Source organism: Hylobates moloch, unplaced genomic scaffold, assembly GCF_009828535.3.
Source record: "Hylobates moloch isolate HMO894 unplaced genomic scaffold, HMol_V3 SCAFFOLD_8, whole genome shotgun sequence".
Classification (NCBI taxonomy): domain Eukaryota; kingdom Metazoa; phylum Chordata; class Mammalia; order Primates; family Hylobatidae; genus Hylobates; species Hylobates moloch.
The window spans coordinates 90,989,503-91,006,082 of NW_026652283.1; the positions used below are offsets into that span (position 1 = coordinate 90,989,503).

The 16,580-nt window shown below is 44.7% G+C and overlaps 1 protein-coding gene across 12 annotated transcripts in view; it reads right to left on the reverse strand.

Moving 5' to 3' along the window:
- The window catches only part of SLC22A14 (solute carrier family 22 member 14), a 36,227-nt gene extending 20,067 nt beyond the window's left edge, over positions 1 to 16,160 (reverse strand). For 3 of the 12 annotated variants that reach the window (XM_058442928.1, XM_058442927.1, XM_058442929.1), the window contains exon 1: positions 16,001 to 16,124. In XM_058442928.1, coding sequence (XP_058298911.1) covers positions 16,001 to 16,039 — 39 coding nt within the window. In that variant the 5' untranslated portion in view covers positions 16,040 to 16,124. Of the gene's footprint in view, positions 1 to 6,982; positions 7,098 to 15,924 lie in introns of all 12 variants that reach the window. The other 9 variants (XM_058442921.1, XM_058442922.1, XM_058442919.1 and 6 more) reach the window with 9 other exon arrangements.
- Between the last annotated feature and the right edge of the window lie 420 nt (positions 16,161 to 16,580).

Consider the following 16,580-nt stretch of genomic DNA (forward strand, 5'->3'; position numbering starts at 1 on the left):
GATAGATAGATAGATAGATAGATAGATAGATAGATAGATAGATAGATGTATGTGCATGTCTATTTTCTAGCTCTGTCCACTAGATGGCCTAGAAAAAATAACAGCTTAGTAGCAATGAGCACATCTAGTACTCAGATCTTGGTTCCTAAATAAAAGAACCAGGGTTTGTTGGAGAAATGGTTGATTCCAGGGTTGGAGCAGGGACAGTACAAGATGATTATAAAATATCTTGCGGTGCCAGAAAGCAAGAAAGCACCCTAAAATGATGGGGGCACATCAAAAGAACACACGAGCCAAACTGAAGGCGTCCCCAGTGGACAAATCTGGGACAATTTTAGCAGCAAAATAAATAATGATAGTAATAGGTTATAACCCATAGAATAAATATGAGTCCATAATGATATAAATAAATAAATGAATAAATAAGTAGTATCAAAGGGACAGCTCTTCCTTACTGTAGAATCCCGCAGTAATGAGTGTAGAAAAAATGATGAAAATACAAAAATCGCCATTTGGCAAGCACCAGTTATAATTGTTACAGGCAAGAATCATTGATGAATATTAAAATTAAAGGATGAAAATATGAGAAACAGATATTTACATAATATCAAAGTATGTCTCACTATAAGATACTTATCATTTACAAAGGGGAAAATAATAACTTAATAGTGAAGAAATTTGGCAGATACCATTTTAACCAAGTAATCAAAATTAAAACCACCAGTAATGGGACGTGAAGACATCATACACCACTGCATATGATGTACTAAGGGCACAACAGCACTTCTGAGGTATTCTTGCCAGAAATACATGCCTTAATATAATCATAAGAAAACACCAAACAAGGCTGGGTGGGGAAGGGAGAGCATCAGGAAGAATAGCTAATGGATGCTGGGTTTAATACTTAGATGATGGGTTGATCTGTGCAGCAAACCACACAGGACACATTTACCTGTGTAACAAATATGCATATCCTGCACATGTACCCCTGAACTTAAAATAAAAGTGGAAGAAAAATTTTTAAAAAACACACCCACCACCAAACAGATTTAGGGGCATTCTACAAAATAGCTGCCTAGTACTTTTCAAGTATTAAAGCATGAAGAAGGCTGAGGAACTTTCCCAGACTGTAGGAGACTAAGAAGACATTGAGAGACAGGACTAGCTGAATTTTCTAGGCTAAGAATCCCTAAGCCCAGCTGGGAAGTTGACCGCATCTACCTTTAACATGGAGCTTGCAACTTAGCTCACACCCAACCAAACAGGTAGTAAAGAGAGCTCACTAAAATGCTAATTAGGCAAAACCAGGGGGTAAAGAAATAGCCAATCATCTATCGCCTGAGAGCACAGCAGGAGGGAAAATGATAAGGATATAAACCCAGGCATTCGAGCTGGCAACAGCTACCCCCTTTTGGTCCCCTCCCATTTTATGGGAGCTCTGTTTTCACTCTATTAAATCTTGCAACTGCACACTCTTCTGGTCCGTGTTTGTTACAGTTTGAGCTGAGCTTTCACTCACCATCCACCACTGCTGTTTGTCGCCGTCACAGACCCACCACTGACTCCCACCCCTCCAGATCTGGCAGGGTGTCTGCTGTGCTCCTGATCCAGCGAGGTGCCCATTGCCACTCTGGATTAGGCTAAAGGCTTGCCATTGTTCCTGCACAGCTAAGTGCCCAGGTTCATCCTAATTGAGCTGAACACTAGTCGCTGGGTTCCACAGCTCTCTTCCGTGACCCACAGCTTCTAATAGAGCTGTAACACTCACCGCATGGCCCAAGATTCCATTCCTTGGAATCTGTGAGGCCAAGAACCCCAAGTCAGAGAAAAAGAGGCTTGCTGCCGTCTCAGAAGCGGCCCACCACCATCTTGGAAGTGGCCCGCCACCATCTTGAGAGCTCTGGGAGCAAGGACCTCCTGGTAACATTTTGGCAACCACAAAGGGATCTCCAAAGTGGTGAGTAATATTGGACCACTTTTGCTTGCTATTCTGTCCTATCCTTCCTTAGAATTGGAGGAAAATACCGGGCACCTGTCAGCTGGTTAAAAATGATTAGCATGGCCGCTGACTTAAGACTCAGGTGTGAGGCTGTCTGGGTAAGGGCTTTCTAACAGCCCCCAACCTTTCTGGGTTGGGAACATTGGTCTGCCTGGAACAAGCTTCCAATTTCAATTTTCCTGGGGAAGCTGAGGGCTGACTAGAGGCAGAAAGCTGTCGTCCCAAACTCCCAGCGTTAGCTGGTTGAGATCATGGCACAGCCAGAAGTCTCTATTCAACAGTCGCCCATGCGTGTGCCCCTACCTTTCCTTCTGACCCATACCTCCTGGGTCCCAACCATGACTTGCTTGAAAGTGTAGCCCCAAAAATCTCCTCACCTCTGAATCTACTTCCTCTGATCCCTGCCTCCTAGGTACTAATGGTTCAGACTTTCATTTCCTCTAGCAAGTTGTATCTCCAAAGGGATCTAAGGAAGCTCTACGCTGAGTCCTTAGGCATCTAGGCTATAAACCCAGGGACTCTTATCCCTGGTGTCCCTCCTGATTTAAGTATATAGCTCTCGACATGGGCAGTTATGTGAGAGCCATTCCCCACCACCCTTGCCAGGGCCCCAAGTTTGTAAATGGCTAAGAGAAGAGAGAGAGAGAGAGAGAGACAGAGAGAGAGAGACAGAGACAGACAGACAGCAGAGAGACAGAGAGGACAGAGACAGAGAGGACAGAGAGAGAGACAGAGAGGAGAAAGAGGCAGAGAGACAAAGAGGGAGTCAAAGAGAGAAAGAAAGAGAAAGATAGAGAAAAAAAAAAAAAAAACAAGCAAACAAAAAAACCCAGTGTGCCCTACACCTTTAAAAGCCAGGGTAAATTTAAAACCTATAATTGATAATTGAAGGTCTTCTCAGTGACCCTATAACACTCCAATACTACCTTGTTGTCAGTGTAAACAAGGACGTAGCCTGAAAACACTGAGACCACTGACAACCCATAGGCTTCCTATCAAAAATCCTTAACCCAGTAACCCGCGGATGGCCAAAATGCATTCAATCTGTAGCAGCAACTGCTTTGCTAACAGAAGAAAGAAGAGAAGTAACTTTTAGAGGAAACCTCATTGTGAGCACACCTCACCAGTTCAGAATTATTCTAAGTCAAAAAAGCAAAAAGGTAGCTTACTAACTCAAAAATCTTAAAGTATGGGGCTATTCTGTTAGAAAAAGGTAATTTAACACCAACCACTGATAATTCCCTTAACCCAGCAGATTTCCTAACAGGGGATTTAAATCTTAATTGCCATACAAAGATCCGACCAGAACTCCCTTCAGGACAGGACAATAGATGCTTCCTCCCAGGTGATTGAGGAAAAACACCACAATGGGCATTCAGTAATTGATAAGGAGACTCTTGTGGAAGCAGAGTTAGGAGAATTGCCTAATAATTCGTCTGCTCAAACGTTGGATCTGTTTGCACTCAGCCAAGCCTTAAAGTACTTACAGAATCAAAAAACTCTATCTCAATCCTGACTCAGAAGGTTACCTACACCCTCTCTGAAATGAATTTGCATAAGAACTGTTTATGAGAATGCATCTGGATGGGGCAAAGTGGGTTGTTTTGAAATACTTAGGAACCCAGCCCAGCTCTAGGACTCACCCCTGAGCACAAAGGCAATGTTGGGCATGCTGGTAAAGTACCACTAGAATCCAGCAGCCCGGACCCCTTTCTTTGTGGTCAAGAAAGGCGGGAAAACAGGTGCAGGACTGCTACATCGGTGAGCATAACTAATCCAATAAGCAGAGTTCCATGGGTGGTTATGCACCCTGGAAAGGAATAAGCACTAGGACCATACAGGACGCTCTAGGACTAATGCTCATCAGAAAATGACTAGGGGTGCTGGCATCCCTATGTTCTTTTTTCAGATGGGAAACATTCCCCCCAAAGCAAAAATGCCCCTAAGATGTATTCTGGAGAACTGGGACCAATTTGATCCTCAGACGCTAAGAAAGAAACGACTTATAGTCTTCTGCAGTACCAGCTGGCCATGATATCCTCTTCAAGAGAAACCTGCCTTCCTGAGGGAAGTATAAATTATAACACCATCTTACAGCTAGACCTCTTTTGTAGAAAAGAAGGCAAATTGAGTGACGTGCCATATGTACAAACTTTCTTTTCATTAAGAGACAACTCACAATTATGCAAAAGTGTGATTTATGCCTAACAGGAAGCCCTCAGAGTCTACTTCCCTACCCCGGCGTCCCTCCAACTCCTTCCTCAACTAATAAGAACCCCCCTTCAACCCAAACGGTCCAAAAGGAGATAAACAAAGGGGTAAACAATGAACCAAAGAGTGCCAATATTCCCCGATTATGCCCCCTCCAAGCAGTAGGAGGAGGAGAATTCAACCCGGCCAGAGTGCATGTACCTTTTTCTCTCTCATACTTATAGCAAATTAAAACAGACGTATGTAAATTCTCAGATAACCCTGATGTCTATATTGATGTTTTACAAGGGTTAGGACAATCCTTTGATCTGACATGGAGAGATACAATGTTACTGCTAAATCAGACATTAACCTCGAATGAGAGAAGTGCCGCCATAACTGCAGCCTGAGTGTTTGGTGATCTCTGGTATCTCAGTCAGGTCAATGATAGGATGACAACAGAGGAAAGAACAATTCCCCACAGGCCAGCAGACAGTTCCCAGTGTAGACCCTCATTGGGACACAGAATCAGAACATGGAAATTGGTGCCGCAGACATTTGCTAACTTGCATGCTAGAAGGACAAAGGAAAACTAGAAAGAAGCCTATGAATTATTCAATGATGTCCACTGTAACACAAGGAAAGGAAGAAAATCCTACCGCCTTTCTGGAGAGACTAAGGGAGGCATTGAGGAAGCATAGCTCCCTGTCACCTGACTCTATTGAAGGCCAACTAATCTTAAAGGATAAGTTTATCACTTGGTCAGCTGCAGACAGTAGAAAAAAACTTCAAAAGCCTTCCTTAGGCCCGGAGCAAAACTTAAAAACCCTATTGAACTTGGAAACCTTTGTTGTTTATAATAGAGATCAGGAGGAGCAGGTGGAATGGGACAAATGGGATTTAAAAAAGGCCACCACTTTAGTCTTGGCCCTCAGGCAAGCGGACTTTGGAGGCTCTGGAAAAGGGAAAAGCTGGGCAAATCGAATGCCTAATAAGGCTTGCTTCCAGTGTGGTCTACAATGACGCTTTAAAAAAGATTGTCCGAATAGAAATAAGCCGCCCCCTCGTCCATGCTCCTTATGTCAAGGGAATCACTGGAAGGCCCACTGCCCCAGGGGATGAAGGTCCTCTGAGTCAGAAGTCACTAACCAGATGATCCAGCAGCAGCACTGAGGGTGCCCAGGGCAAGTGCCAGGCCATGCCATCACCCTCACAGAGCCCCGGGTATGCTTGACCATTGAGGGCCAGGAGGTTAACTGTCTCCTGGACACTGGCGCAGCCTTCTCAGTCTTACTCTCCTGTCCTGGACAACTGTCCTCCAGATCTGTCACTATCCAAGTGGTCCTAGGACAGCCAGTCACTAGATACTTCTCCCAGCCACTAAGTTGTGACTGGGGAACTTTACTTTTTTCACATGCTTTTCTAATTATGCCTGAAAGCCCCATTCCCTTGTTAGGGAGAGACATTCTAGCAAAAGTAGGGGTCATTATACACCTGAACATAGGAGAAGGAACACCCGTTTGTTATCCCCTGCTTGAGGAAGGAATTAATCCTGAAGTCTGGGCAACAGAAGGACAATATGGACAAGCAAAGAATGCCCATCCTGTTCAAATTAAACTAAAGAATTCTGCCTCCTTTCCCTATCAAAGGCAGTATCCCCTTAGACACAAGGCCCAACAAGGACTCCAAAAAATTGTTAAGGACCTAAAAGCCCAATGCCTAGTAAAACCATGCAATAGCCCCTGCAATACTCCAATTTTAGGAGTACAGAAACCCAACGGACAGTGGAGGTTAGTGCAGGATATCAGGATTATCAATGAGGCTGCTGTCCCTCTATACCCAGCTGTATCTAACCTTTATACTCTGCTTTCCCAAATACCAGAGGAAGCAGAGTGGTTTACAGTCCTGGACCTTAAGGATGCCTTTTTCTGCTTCCCTGTACATCCTGACTCTCAATTCTTGTTTGCCTTTGAAGATCCTTCGAACCCAACATCTCAACTCAACTGGACTGTTTTACCCCAAGGGTTCAGGGATAGCCCCCATCTATTTGGCCAGGCATTAGCCGAAGACTTGAGCAAGTTCTCATACCTGGACACCCTTGTCCTTTGGTACGTGGATGATTTGCTTTTAGCCGCCCGTTCAGAAACCTTGTGCCAACAAGCCACCCAAGCGCTCTTAAATTTCCTTGCCACCTGTGGTTACAAGGTTTCCAAACCAAAGGCTCAGCTCTGCTCACAGCAGGTTAAATACTTAGGGCTAAAATTATCCAAAGGCACCAGGACCCTCAGTGAGGAATGTATCCAGCCTATACTGGCTTTTCCTCATCCCAAAACCCTAAAGCAACTAAGAGAGTTCCTTGGCATAACAGGCTTCTGCCAAATATGGATTCCCAGGTACGGCGAAATAGCCAGGCCATTATATACACTAATTAAGGAAACTCAAAAAGCCAATATCCATTTAGTAAGATGGACACCTGAAGCAGAAGCAGCTTTCCAGGCCCTAAAGAAGGCCCTAACCCAAGCCCCAGTGTTAAGCTTGCCAACGGGTAAGACTTTTCTTTATATGTCACAGAAAAAAAACAGGAATAGCTCTAGGAGTCCTTACACAGGTCCGAGGGACCAGCTTGCATCCCGTGGCATATCTCAGTAAGGAAATTGATGTCGTGGCAAAAGGTTGGCCTCATCATTTACGGGTAGTGGCGGCAGTAGCAGTCCTAGTATCTGAAGCAGTTAAAATAATACAGGGAAGAGATCTTACTGTGTGGACATCTCATGATATAAATGGCATACTCACTGCTAAAGGAGACTTGTGGCTGTCAGACAACCTTTTGCTTGAATATCAGGCTCTATTACTTGAAGGTCCAGTGCTGCGACTGCGCACTTGTGCAACTCTTAACCCAGCCAAATTTCTTCCAGACAATGAAGAAAAGATAGAACATAACTGTCAACAGGTGATTGCTCAAACCTATGCCGCTCAAGGGGACCTTCTAGAGGTTCCCTTGACTGATCCCAACCTCAACTTGTATACTGATAGAAGTTCCTTTGTAGAAAAAGGACTTCGAAAAGCAGGGTATGCAGTGGTCAGTAATAATGAAATACTTGAAAGTAATCCCCTCACTCCAGGAACTAGCGCTCACCTGGCAAAACTAATAGCCCTCACTTGGGCACTAAAATTAGGAGAAGGAAAAAGGGTAAATACATATACAGACTCTAAGTATGCTTACCTAGTCCTCCATGCCCATGCAGCAATACGGAGAGAAAGGAAATTCCTAACTTCTGAGGGAACACTTATCAAACATCAGGAAGCCATTAGGAGATTATTATTGGCTGTACAGAAACCTAAAGAGGTGGCAGTCTTACACTGCCAGGGTCATCAGAAAGGAAAGGAAAAGGAAATAGAAAGGAACCGCCAAGCAGATATTGAAACCGAAAGAGCCACAAGGCAGGACCCTTCATTAAAAATGCTTATAGAAGGACCCCTAGTATGGAGTAATCCCCTCTGGGAAACCAAGCCCCAGTACTCAACAGGAGAAATAGAATAGGGAACCTCACAAGGACATAGTTTCTTCCCCTCAGGATGGCTAACCAACGAAGAAGGAAAAATACTTTTGCCTGCAGCTAACCAATGAAAGTTACTTAAAATCCTTCATCAAACCTTTCACTTAGGCATTGATAGCACCCATCAGATGGCCAAATTATTGTTTACTGGACCAGGCCTTTTTAAAACTGTCAAGCAGATAGTCAGGGCCTGTAAAGTGTGCCAAAGAAATAATCCCCTGCACTGCAGGCCATACATTTCAATCCCTGTATCTTTAACCTCCTTGTTAAGTTTGTCTCTTCCAGAATCAAAGCTGTAAAACTACAAATCGATCTTCAAATTGAGCCCCAGATGCAGTCCATGACTAAGATCTACCGCAGACCCCTGGACTGGCCTGCTAGCTCGCGCTCCAATGTTGATGACATCGAAGGCACCCCTCCCAAGGAAATCTCAACTTCACGACCCCTACTATGCCCCAATTCAGCAGGAAGCAGTTAGAGCAGTCATTGGCCAACCTCCCTAGCAGCACTTGAGTTTTCCTGTAGAGAGGGGGAACTGAGAGACAGGACTAGCTGGATTTCCTAAGCTGACTAAGAATCCCTAAGCCTATCTGGGAAGGTGACCACATCCACCTTTAAACACGTGGCTTGCAACTTAGCTCACACCCGACTAGGTAGTAAGGAGAGCTCACTAAAATTCTAATTAGGCAAAAAAAGGAGGTAAAGAAATAGCCAATCATCTATTGCCTGAGAGCACAGCGGGAGGGACAATGATCGGGATATAAACCCAGGCATTCAAGCTGGCAACAGCTACCCTCTTTGGGTCCCCTCCCTTTGTATGGGAGCTCTGTTTTCACTCTATAAAATCTTGCAACTGCACACTCTTCTGGTCTGTGTTTGTTACAGCTTGAGCTGAGCTTTCGCTTGCCGTCCACCACTGCTGTTTGTCGCTGTTGCAGACCCGCCGCTGACTTCCACTCCTCCGGATCTGGCAGGGTGTCTGCTGTGCTCCTGATCCAGTGAGGCGCCCATTGCCACTCCGGATCGGGCTAAAGGCTTGCCATTGTTCCTGCACGGCTAAGTGCCTGGGTTCATCCAAATCGAGCCAAACACTAGTAGCTGGGTTTCATGGTTCTCTTCCGTGACCCATGGCTTCTAATAGAGCTCTAACACTCACCGCATGGCCCAAGATTCCATTCCTTAGAATCCTTGGGGCCAAGAACCCCAGGTCAGAGAACAAGAGGCTTGCTGCCATCTTGGAAGTGGCCTGCCACCATCTTGGGAGCTCTGGAAGCAAGGACCCCCTGGTAACAACATGACAACGAATCACAGTGTGGGATCCTGGATTGGATCTCAGACCGGGAAAAGAATGTTAGTGGGAGAACTGGCCAAGCTCAAATTAGGTCTACAGATTAGTTAATAGTATCGTGTCAGTGTTAATTTTCTGGGTTAGATAAGCAAGATGCCAACATTAGGGGAATCTGGGTATAGAAGGAATGAGAAGTCTGTGTTCTTTTTTTGCAACTTTTTTTTTTTTGTAGAGATAGAGTCGCACTCTGTCACCCAGGTTGGATTGCAGTGGCACAATCATAGCTCACTGCAGCTGAACTCCTGGGCTTAGGTGCTCCTTCTGTCTCAGCCTTCAGAGAAGCTGTGTCTATAGGTGTGTGCCACCATGCAGGGCTAATTTTTTTATTTTTTGTAGAGATGAGGTCTCACTTTGTTGCCTAGGATGGTCTTGAACTTCTGGCCTCAAGTGATCCTCCCATCTTGGTCTCCCAAAGTGCTGGGATTACTGGCATGAGCCACTGTGCCCAGCCTCACAACTTTTGTTAAAACCCTAAAATCATTTCAAACTAAGACAATTTTTAAAAACAGGAAACTTTAAAAGATACCATTTATAATATTGAAATACAGATTAGGAACAATCTAACAAAATACATACAAGACACCCATTAGGATGATTATTATTAATTTTTTAAATTATTTCAAACTAACATGATTTTTTAAAATGGGAAACTTTAAAAGATACCATTTATAATATTGAAATATAGATTAGAAACCATCTAACAAAATATGTACAAGACAGCCATTAGGATGACTATTATTAATTTTTTTAAAGAAAAGGAAACAAATGTTGGTGAGGATGTGGAGAAATTGGAACCCTTTTGTATTGGAATGTAAAGTGGTGTAGCCACTACGGAAAACAGTATGATGGTCCCTAAAAAAATTAAAAATAGAAGTACCATCTGATCCAACAATCTACTTCCGGGTACATACACAAAAGAATTGAAAGCAGGAGCTCAAACAGATTTGTACACCCATGTTCACAGCAGCATTGTTCACAATAGACAAAAGGTGGAAACAACACAAACGGCCATGGATGGATGAATGGATAAAGAAAGTGTGGTATATACATACAATGGAATATGAATCAGCCTTAAAAATGAATAAAATTATAATACATGTTACAGTATGAATGAACCTTGAAAACATTCTGCTAAGTGAAATACCAAAACACAAAAGGACATGTATGATTGCACTTATACGAGGTACCTAGTCAAATTCATAGACACAGAAAGTAGAATGGTGGTTACCAGGGACTGAGGGAGGAGAAAGGGGAGTTATTATTTAGTAGGTACAGAATTTCAGTTTGGGAAAATGAAATAGTTCCGGAGATGGATGGTAGTGAAAGTTGCACAATGATGTGAATTACTTAATGCCACTGAACTGTACACTTAACAATGGTTAAGATGTTAAATTCTGTGTTGTGTATATATTACATTTTTAAAAAATGGTTTAAAAATATGTGCAAGACCTATGTGTAAAATAATGATAAAACGTACAGAAATACATGAAGAAAGAAAAGTAAATGTAGAGCTATCTCATGGTCATGAATAAAAGTTGTCAATTCTTCTCCATATTGATTTGTAGATTCAATACAACTCTAGTCAAAATCCAAAAGGTATTTTTTATAAAATTATTTTTGACAAGATGATTCTAAAATGTATATTGAAGGACAAAGGGTATAAATACCTAAGAAAATTCTGAAGAATAATAAGAATGATGTGCCCTGCGAATTATCAAAATTTATTATAAAGTTATATGAATTAATGAGAATGTGCCAACATAGAAATAGCTAATAGAAAGCCCAGAAATACATCCATGCAAACATAAAGTGTTGATATCTGAGAGGGGAGTGGCATGATAGGTCAGTAAATGGAAAAATAAATTAAAATTAGATTCCTCGTATCATAAACAAAAATTCCAGCCCTATTAAGGCCTTAAATTTCAAGAACAACACTTTTAATAGAAAATATAAGGGAATCTATTTCTGACTTTCAGGTAAGGAAGGATTTCCTAATCAAGACACAAAAACTATGCTGTTTTGTACTAACCATAAAATTTAAAATTTATAAATTTGACTACAGGTATATAAGAATGTATAAATTGTAGTGTATTTATATAGTGATATACAATACAGCAATATTAAACTTGTAGTCAAATTTAGCAATATAGCAGTTTTAAGAAGACAAAACTTAAAAATAAAATCTTACAGTGGAAAAATCTGGACACAACTGGAAGGAGATATTTGCGCGCGCACACACACACACACACACCTGTATCTGAAAAAGGACTAGGATCAAGAATATGTAAAGAGTATGTACAGAACCACCAATCGGGCCGAGCACAGTGGCTCACACCTGTAATCCCAGCACTTTGGGAGGCCGAGGTGGGTGGATCATCTGAGGTCAGGAGTTCGAGACCAGCCTGGCCAATGTGGTGAAACCCTGTCACCAGTAAAAAAAAAATACAAAAATTAGCCGGGCATGATGGTGCACACCTGTAATCCCAGCTACTTGGAAGGCTGTGGCAGGAGAATCACCTGAACCCAGGAGGCAGAGGCTGCAGTAAGCTGAGATCTGGCCACTGCACTCCTACCTGGGCAACAGAGCAGGACTCCATCTCAAAAAAAAACAAAAACAAACAAAAAAAAAAACAAAAAACACCACAAATCATGGCCAGGCATGGTGGCACACGCCTGTAATCCCAGCACTTTGGGAGGCCGAGGTGGGTGGAATCACCTGAGGTCAGGAGTTTGACACCAGCCTGGCCAACATGGTGAAACCCAGTCTCTACTAAAAATACAAAAATTAGCCAGGCGTGGTGGCACACGTCTGTAATCCCATTTACTCAGGAGGCCAAGGCAGGAGAATTGCTCAAACCCAGGAGGCAGAGGTTGCAGTGAGCCGAGGTGGTGCCATTGCACTCCAGCCTGGGTGACAGAGCAAGACTCCATCTAAAAAAAAAAAAAAAAGAAAAATGAGTCAAAGACCTGAACAGGCATTTTACGAAGAGGAAACTCGTGTGGCCTACAAACGTGAAGATGCTCAACCTCTTTAATAATGAGGGAAATGCAAATCAAGACCATGGTAGGATATTTACACTCATTTGATTGACAAAATTTGAGAAGTTTTTGTTTTTTATTTTGAGACAGAGTTTCACTCTTGTTGCCCGGGCTGGAGTTCAATGGTGTAATCTCGGTTCACTGCAACCTCCGCCTCCTGGGTTCAAGTGATTCGCCTGCCTCAGCCTCCCAAGTAGCTGGGATTACAGGCATGCGCCACCATGCCCGGCTAATTTTATAATTTTAGTAGACAGGTTTTCTCCATGTTGGTCAGGCTGGTCTTAAACTCCCAACCTCAGGTGATCTGCCCACCTCGGCCTCCCAAAGTGCTGGGATTATAGGCGTGAGCCGTCATGTCTGGCCAACTTGAGAAGTTTGATAATACCAAATGGTGGAGAAAACTACCTTGCATACATTCCTGGCAGAATTATTCATAGACCCACTTCGGAAAACAATTTGGCACTGTCTTACAAAGTTGAGTATCTATATACCTTATGACCCAGCACTGCTACTCCCAGGTATATACTCTAGGGAGCCATTTGTACATATGATCCAGGAAATAAGTACCAAAATGTTCATGACACTTTTCAACTGTGAAAAAAGAGCCCAAATGCACATCAATGAAAGAATGCCTAAATTGTAGTAGATTTATATAGTGGAATACAATATAGCAGTGAAAATGAAGAAGCTTCAGCTCCATCCATCAACCTGTATGAATCTCAAAAACAGGATGTTTAGTGAAAAAAGCAAGCCTCAGAAAACTGATGCTCTTATTATAAAGTTTGGAAACAAGCAAGACTAAAGAAATAATTTCAGTATATCACGCAATAAAACTATAGATTTTTTTAACAGCAAGGATGAAATTCAGGAAACCATCTCTGAGGGGAGACAGAGGGATGATGTCAAGGAAGAGGTGGACTGAAATCATTAGAAATGTTCTGGCGCTTTGGGTGGCTGATGGATTCACAAGTGTGTTTTTATTTTGAAAAAATATTGTGCCCAAGGACCTTCTCCTGAAACATCCACTCCTGCTCTTCTGCAGGGCCCCCTCCCCTCTGCTGGAGACTGATAAAGGCAGCAGTCCCCCACCGTGATGGGAGGAATCCCCTGTTTAGTGAACTTCTGCCTGCTACTACTTGCTCTTAGTATTTTCCACGGCCAAAACTCATCTTCACATTGGTCATGTTAATGGCTACGGAATCTTTGTTAAGGTGCTGTTTACTTCATGGTAGCTACTGGGCACCAGGGCTGTTTCTCACTGCTTCCTCACTATCCCAGACAACTTTTCTGTACACATTAATGTGCAGAAGGCTCTCTTTCTTTCCTGGGCTAAGGTCCAAGAAGTAGGATTGTTTATATGGCTCTTATAACATAGGCTCATAGTGTCCTCTGGAAAGAGCAACCCATTTCAGAGTCCACAACAGTTCATGAGGTGTCTGTTTCCTTACAGTCCCACCAGCAGCATTGGGTCTTATAATTTGTATTGCTTTTCGGTCATTTTGTAGTATGATGAGACCCCTTGTCTCTGTTCTTGTGATTTTTTTTTTTTTTTTTTTTTGTGGGAGGCTGATCACCCACATTGTCAGGCCAGGTGTCCTTGAAGGGGACAGTCTTCCATGTATTCTCATATTTCCTACACTCTGGTCCTTTGTCTCACGGGAACTTGCTTCCTAGGCACTGCAGAAGACACTGAGGCATATTGTAATGATTAGCAGAGGCATCCTTTCTACGTTCTTCCTCTCATTTCTGCCAAGATCCCTGCAGATTCCCAGCATTCTGGGAAAGTTTCTTCAGAGAATTCTTTAGTGGATGGGCCTTGGGTGGGAAACCAGGGGCCCTTGCCTGGCTGGGGATAGCACTGTGGTGGGCCTAGAGGGCAGGGATCTGTGGGGAGGTCAAGCTGCGTTTGCCAAATCTATCCCTCTTAGGCCGGCCCTGGAGCAGTGACCTAGCCTGGCCACCAGCCCCCATGGGGTCCTCACCTGGGCATGTTACCAAGCTGCCCTGCTAGCCCTAGCCAAGGCTAGGGCCACTTTCAGAAGCCACCATGAGCCCCTCACTCTACTATTGCACAGGGTGGACAGGGATGGAGAAGAGCTCACTGTCTGCTTGAGGAGAAGTCCCCTTTCCCTCTTGGGCCCCTAGTTTTCTACCAGTCACACTAGGGGGCTGCCTCCTTCTCAGACTGTGACTGCTGTTCCATAATCCAGGGAAGAGGTCTCCAGCTCATCATCCACCGGACAAATCCAGCCTGCAGACACATTTCCCTTGGCTAGCCCATTTGGTGCCTCACTGTATCTTGGAATGTGATTTAACTGCCAAAAGATGATTTCACATAAATGCAGCATTTTCTTTTTGAAGTTTGGCCAATGGGACAGCATTCCCATCTGGCAACAATTAGCAAAGATGAGCAGGGGCTCCTCCTTTAGTCTGAGAATCTGCTCTGTTTTTTGTTATTGTTGTTGTTGTTGTTTGTGTGTTTGTTTTTGAGCAGAATCTCGGTCTGTCACCCAGGCTGGAATGTAGTGGTGTGATCTCGGCTTACTGCACCCTCTGCTTCCTGGGTTCGAGTGATTCTCCTGGCTCAGCCTCCCGAGTAGCTGGTACTACAGGTGCAAGCCACCACGCCTGGCTAATTTTTGTATTTTTAGTAGAGATGGGGTTTCACCATGTTGGCCAGGCTGGTCTTGAACTCCTGACCTCAAGTGATCTTCCTGCCTCGGCCTCCCAAAGTGCTGGGATTACAGGCGTGAGCCACTGCACCCGGCTCCTGCTACTTCTGATGTGTGCATGCAGGAGGCCCAGCAGGGTCTGGCACCATTTCCCCTTTTCACTTGTCTTTGCTTCCTGCCTGGCCCCAAGTTTGGGATCCCTTATCTCAGCAGGATTTGGAGGTGCATAAGAGGCAGGGAACACAGAGGGAGAGCATGCTCAGATGTGTGTGTGCTGGGAGGTGGGGGAGGCTGCATAAGCGCCCCCCAGAGAGATCTATGCCTAATCCTCAGAACTCATAAATATGTTTCCTTACATGGCAAGGGGGGTTAAAGTTGCAGATGAAGTTAAGGTTACTACTTAGCTGACTTTAAAATAGATTATCCTGGATTGTCCGGGTAGGTCCTATTAATCCCAGGATCCTTAAATGCATAAGACCCAAAGAAATGCGGCGTGATAAAGATTTGGGCAGCCATTGGTGGCTTTGAAGATGCAAGGGGTCCCAGAGCCAAGGAATGCAGGAGGCTCTAGAAGCTGGAAAACGCAAGGAAGGAAATGAGCTCTGCCCTAGGGCCTCCAGAAAGGAAGGCAATCCTTCTGAGACCTTGATCTTAGCCTGCTGAGGCCCATTTGTTCTTCTGACCTCCAAAACCGTAAGGTAATAAGTTTCTGCTGTTTCAAGCCACTAAGTGTGGGCATTTGTTATAGCAGCGATAGGTAACCAATACAGGATGTATGTGTGTAAGGCTGGAGAGGGTGGAGGTGGATAAAGGAGACTTGTCCAGGGAGGGAGAAAGCCTCCACTCTCCTCTCAGAGATGTGGCTTCTGGACCAGAGCCATCTGTACCAGCCTCCCTCTGCAGGGACCATTTCAGCATCCCCCAGCACCACCTGATACCCCAATACCCTGGAGCATTCACTCCCTCTACCCATCCCAAAGGTCCTCTGCCAGGTGGACAGGCCCCAGGCAATTGGCTTTCAATGTGCCAAAGAGGTAACTGAGGCCTGGGAGAAGCATAGCCAGGAGCAGCACTCCACCTGCCGCAGGAGACGGCCAGACGCCACACCCGAGAACTCACGCTTTCTGGGAGGGCAGCCCGCTCCTTCCACAGATTCCCCACAGCCAAACAGGCCCAGGCAGGCTCCTGTCCACACCTGTGCTGAGAACGCAGCCGCACAATTGCCAGGTGTCATCGTAATTTCCACCCTCCACACCCTCCCGGCCCTGCCTCCCTGGAGGCAGGACCACAAGCCAAAGCCAGGGCCCACCTGACCACAATCCAGGCCCAGCCAGACCCTTGGAAGCAGAACCTTTGAGTTCCACTGGTGTCCGGGAAGTAGTGTCACAATGGGGTGGGGAGGCCCTTGGGGTGGGCTGGGAATGGTGAGGGTCAGCATTCTACTCCAGGGACACAACTGGCGGCAGCCTCCAGGGGCAAGGCAGGTCAGGAAAACTGCCGCACGAACCCCCCTGCCGGTGTCTTTGTGCAGGCTGTTTCCTCCACACGAGGGTTCCACCTCCACTCTCGGAAATTCTCCTGTCCTTCCAGATATCACTCATTTATCAACTATCCTTCAAGCCTTCCTGAGCCCACAGCTGGAAATGGCTTGGCCCTACCCCACTCACCTCTGCTCTGTCTCTCCATGACACTCCCCTGCCAACCAGCCTTGGTCAGAGCTGCTGGTGTCTGACCCATCTCCCCCATAAGCTAGAAGCCTCCTCTGCCAGATTGCA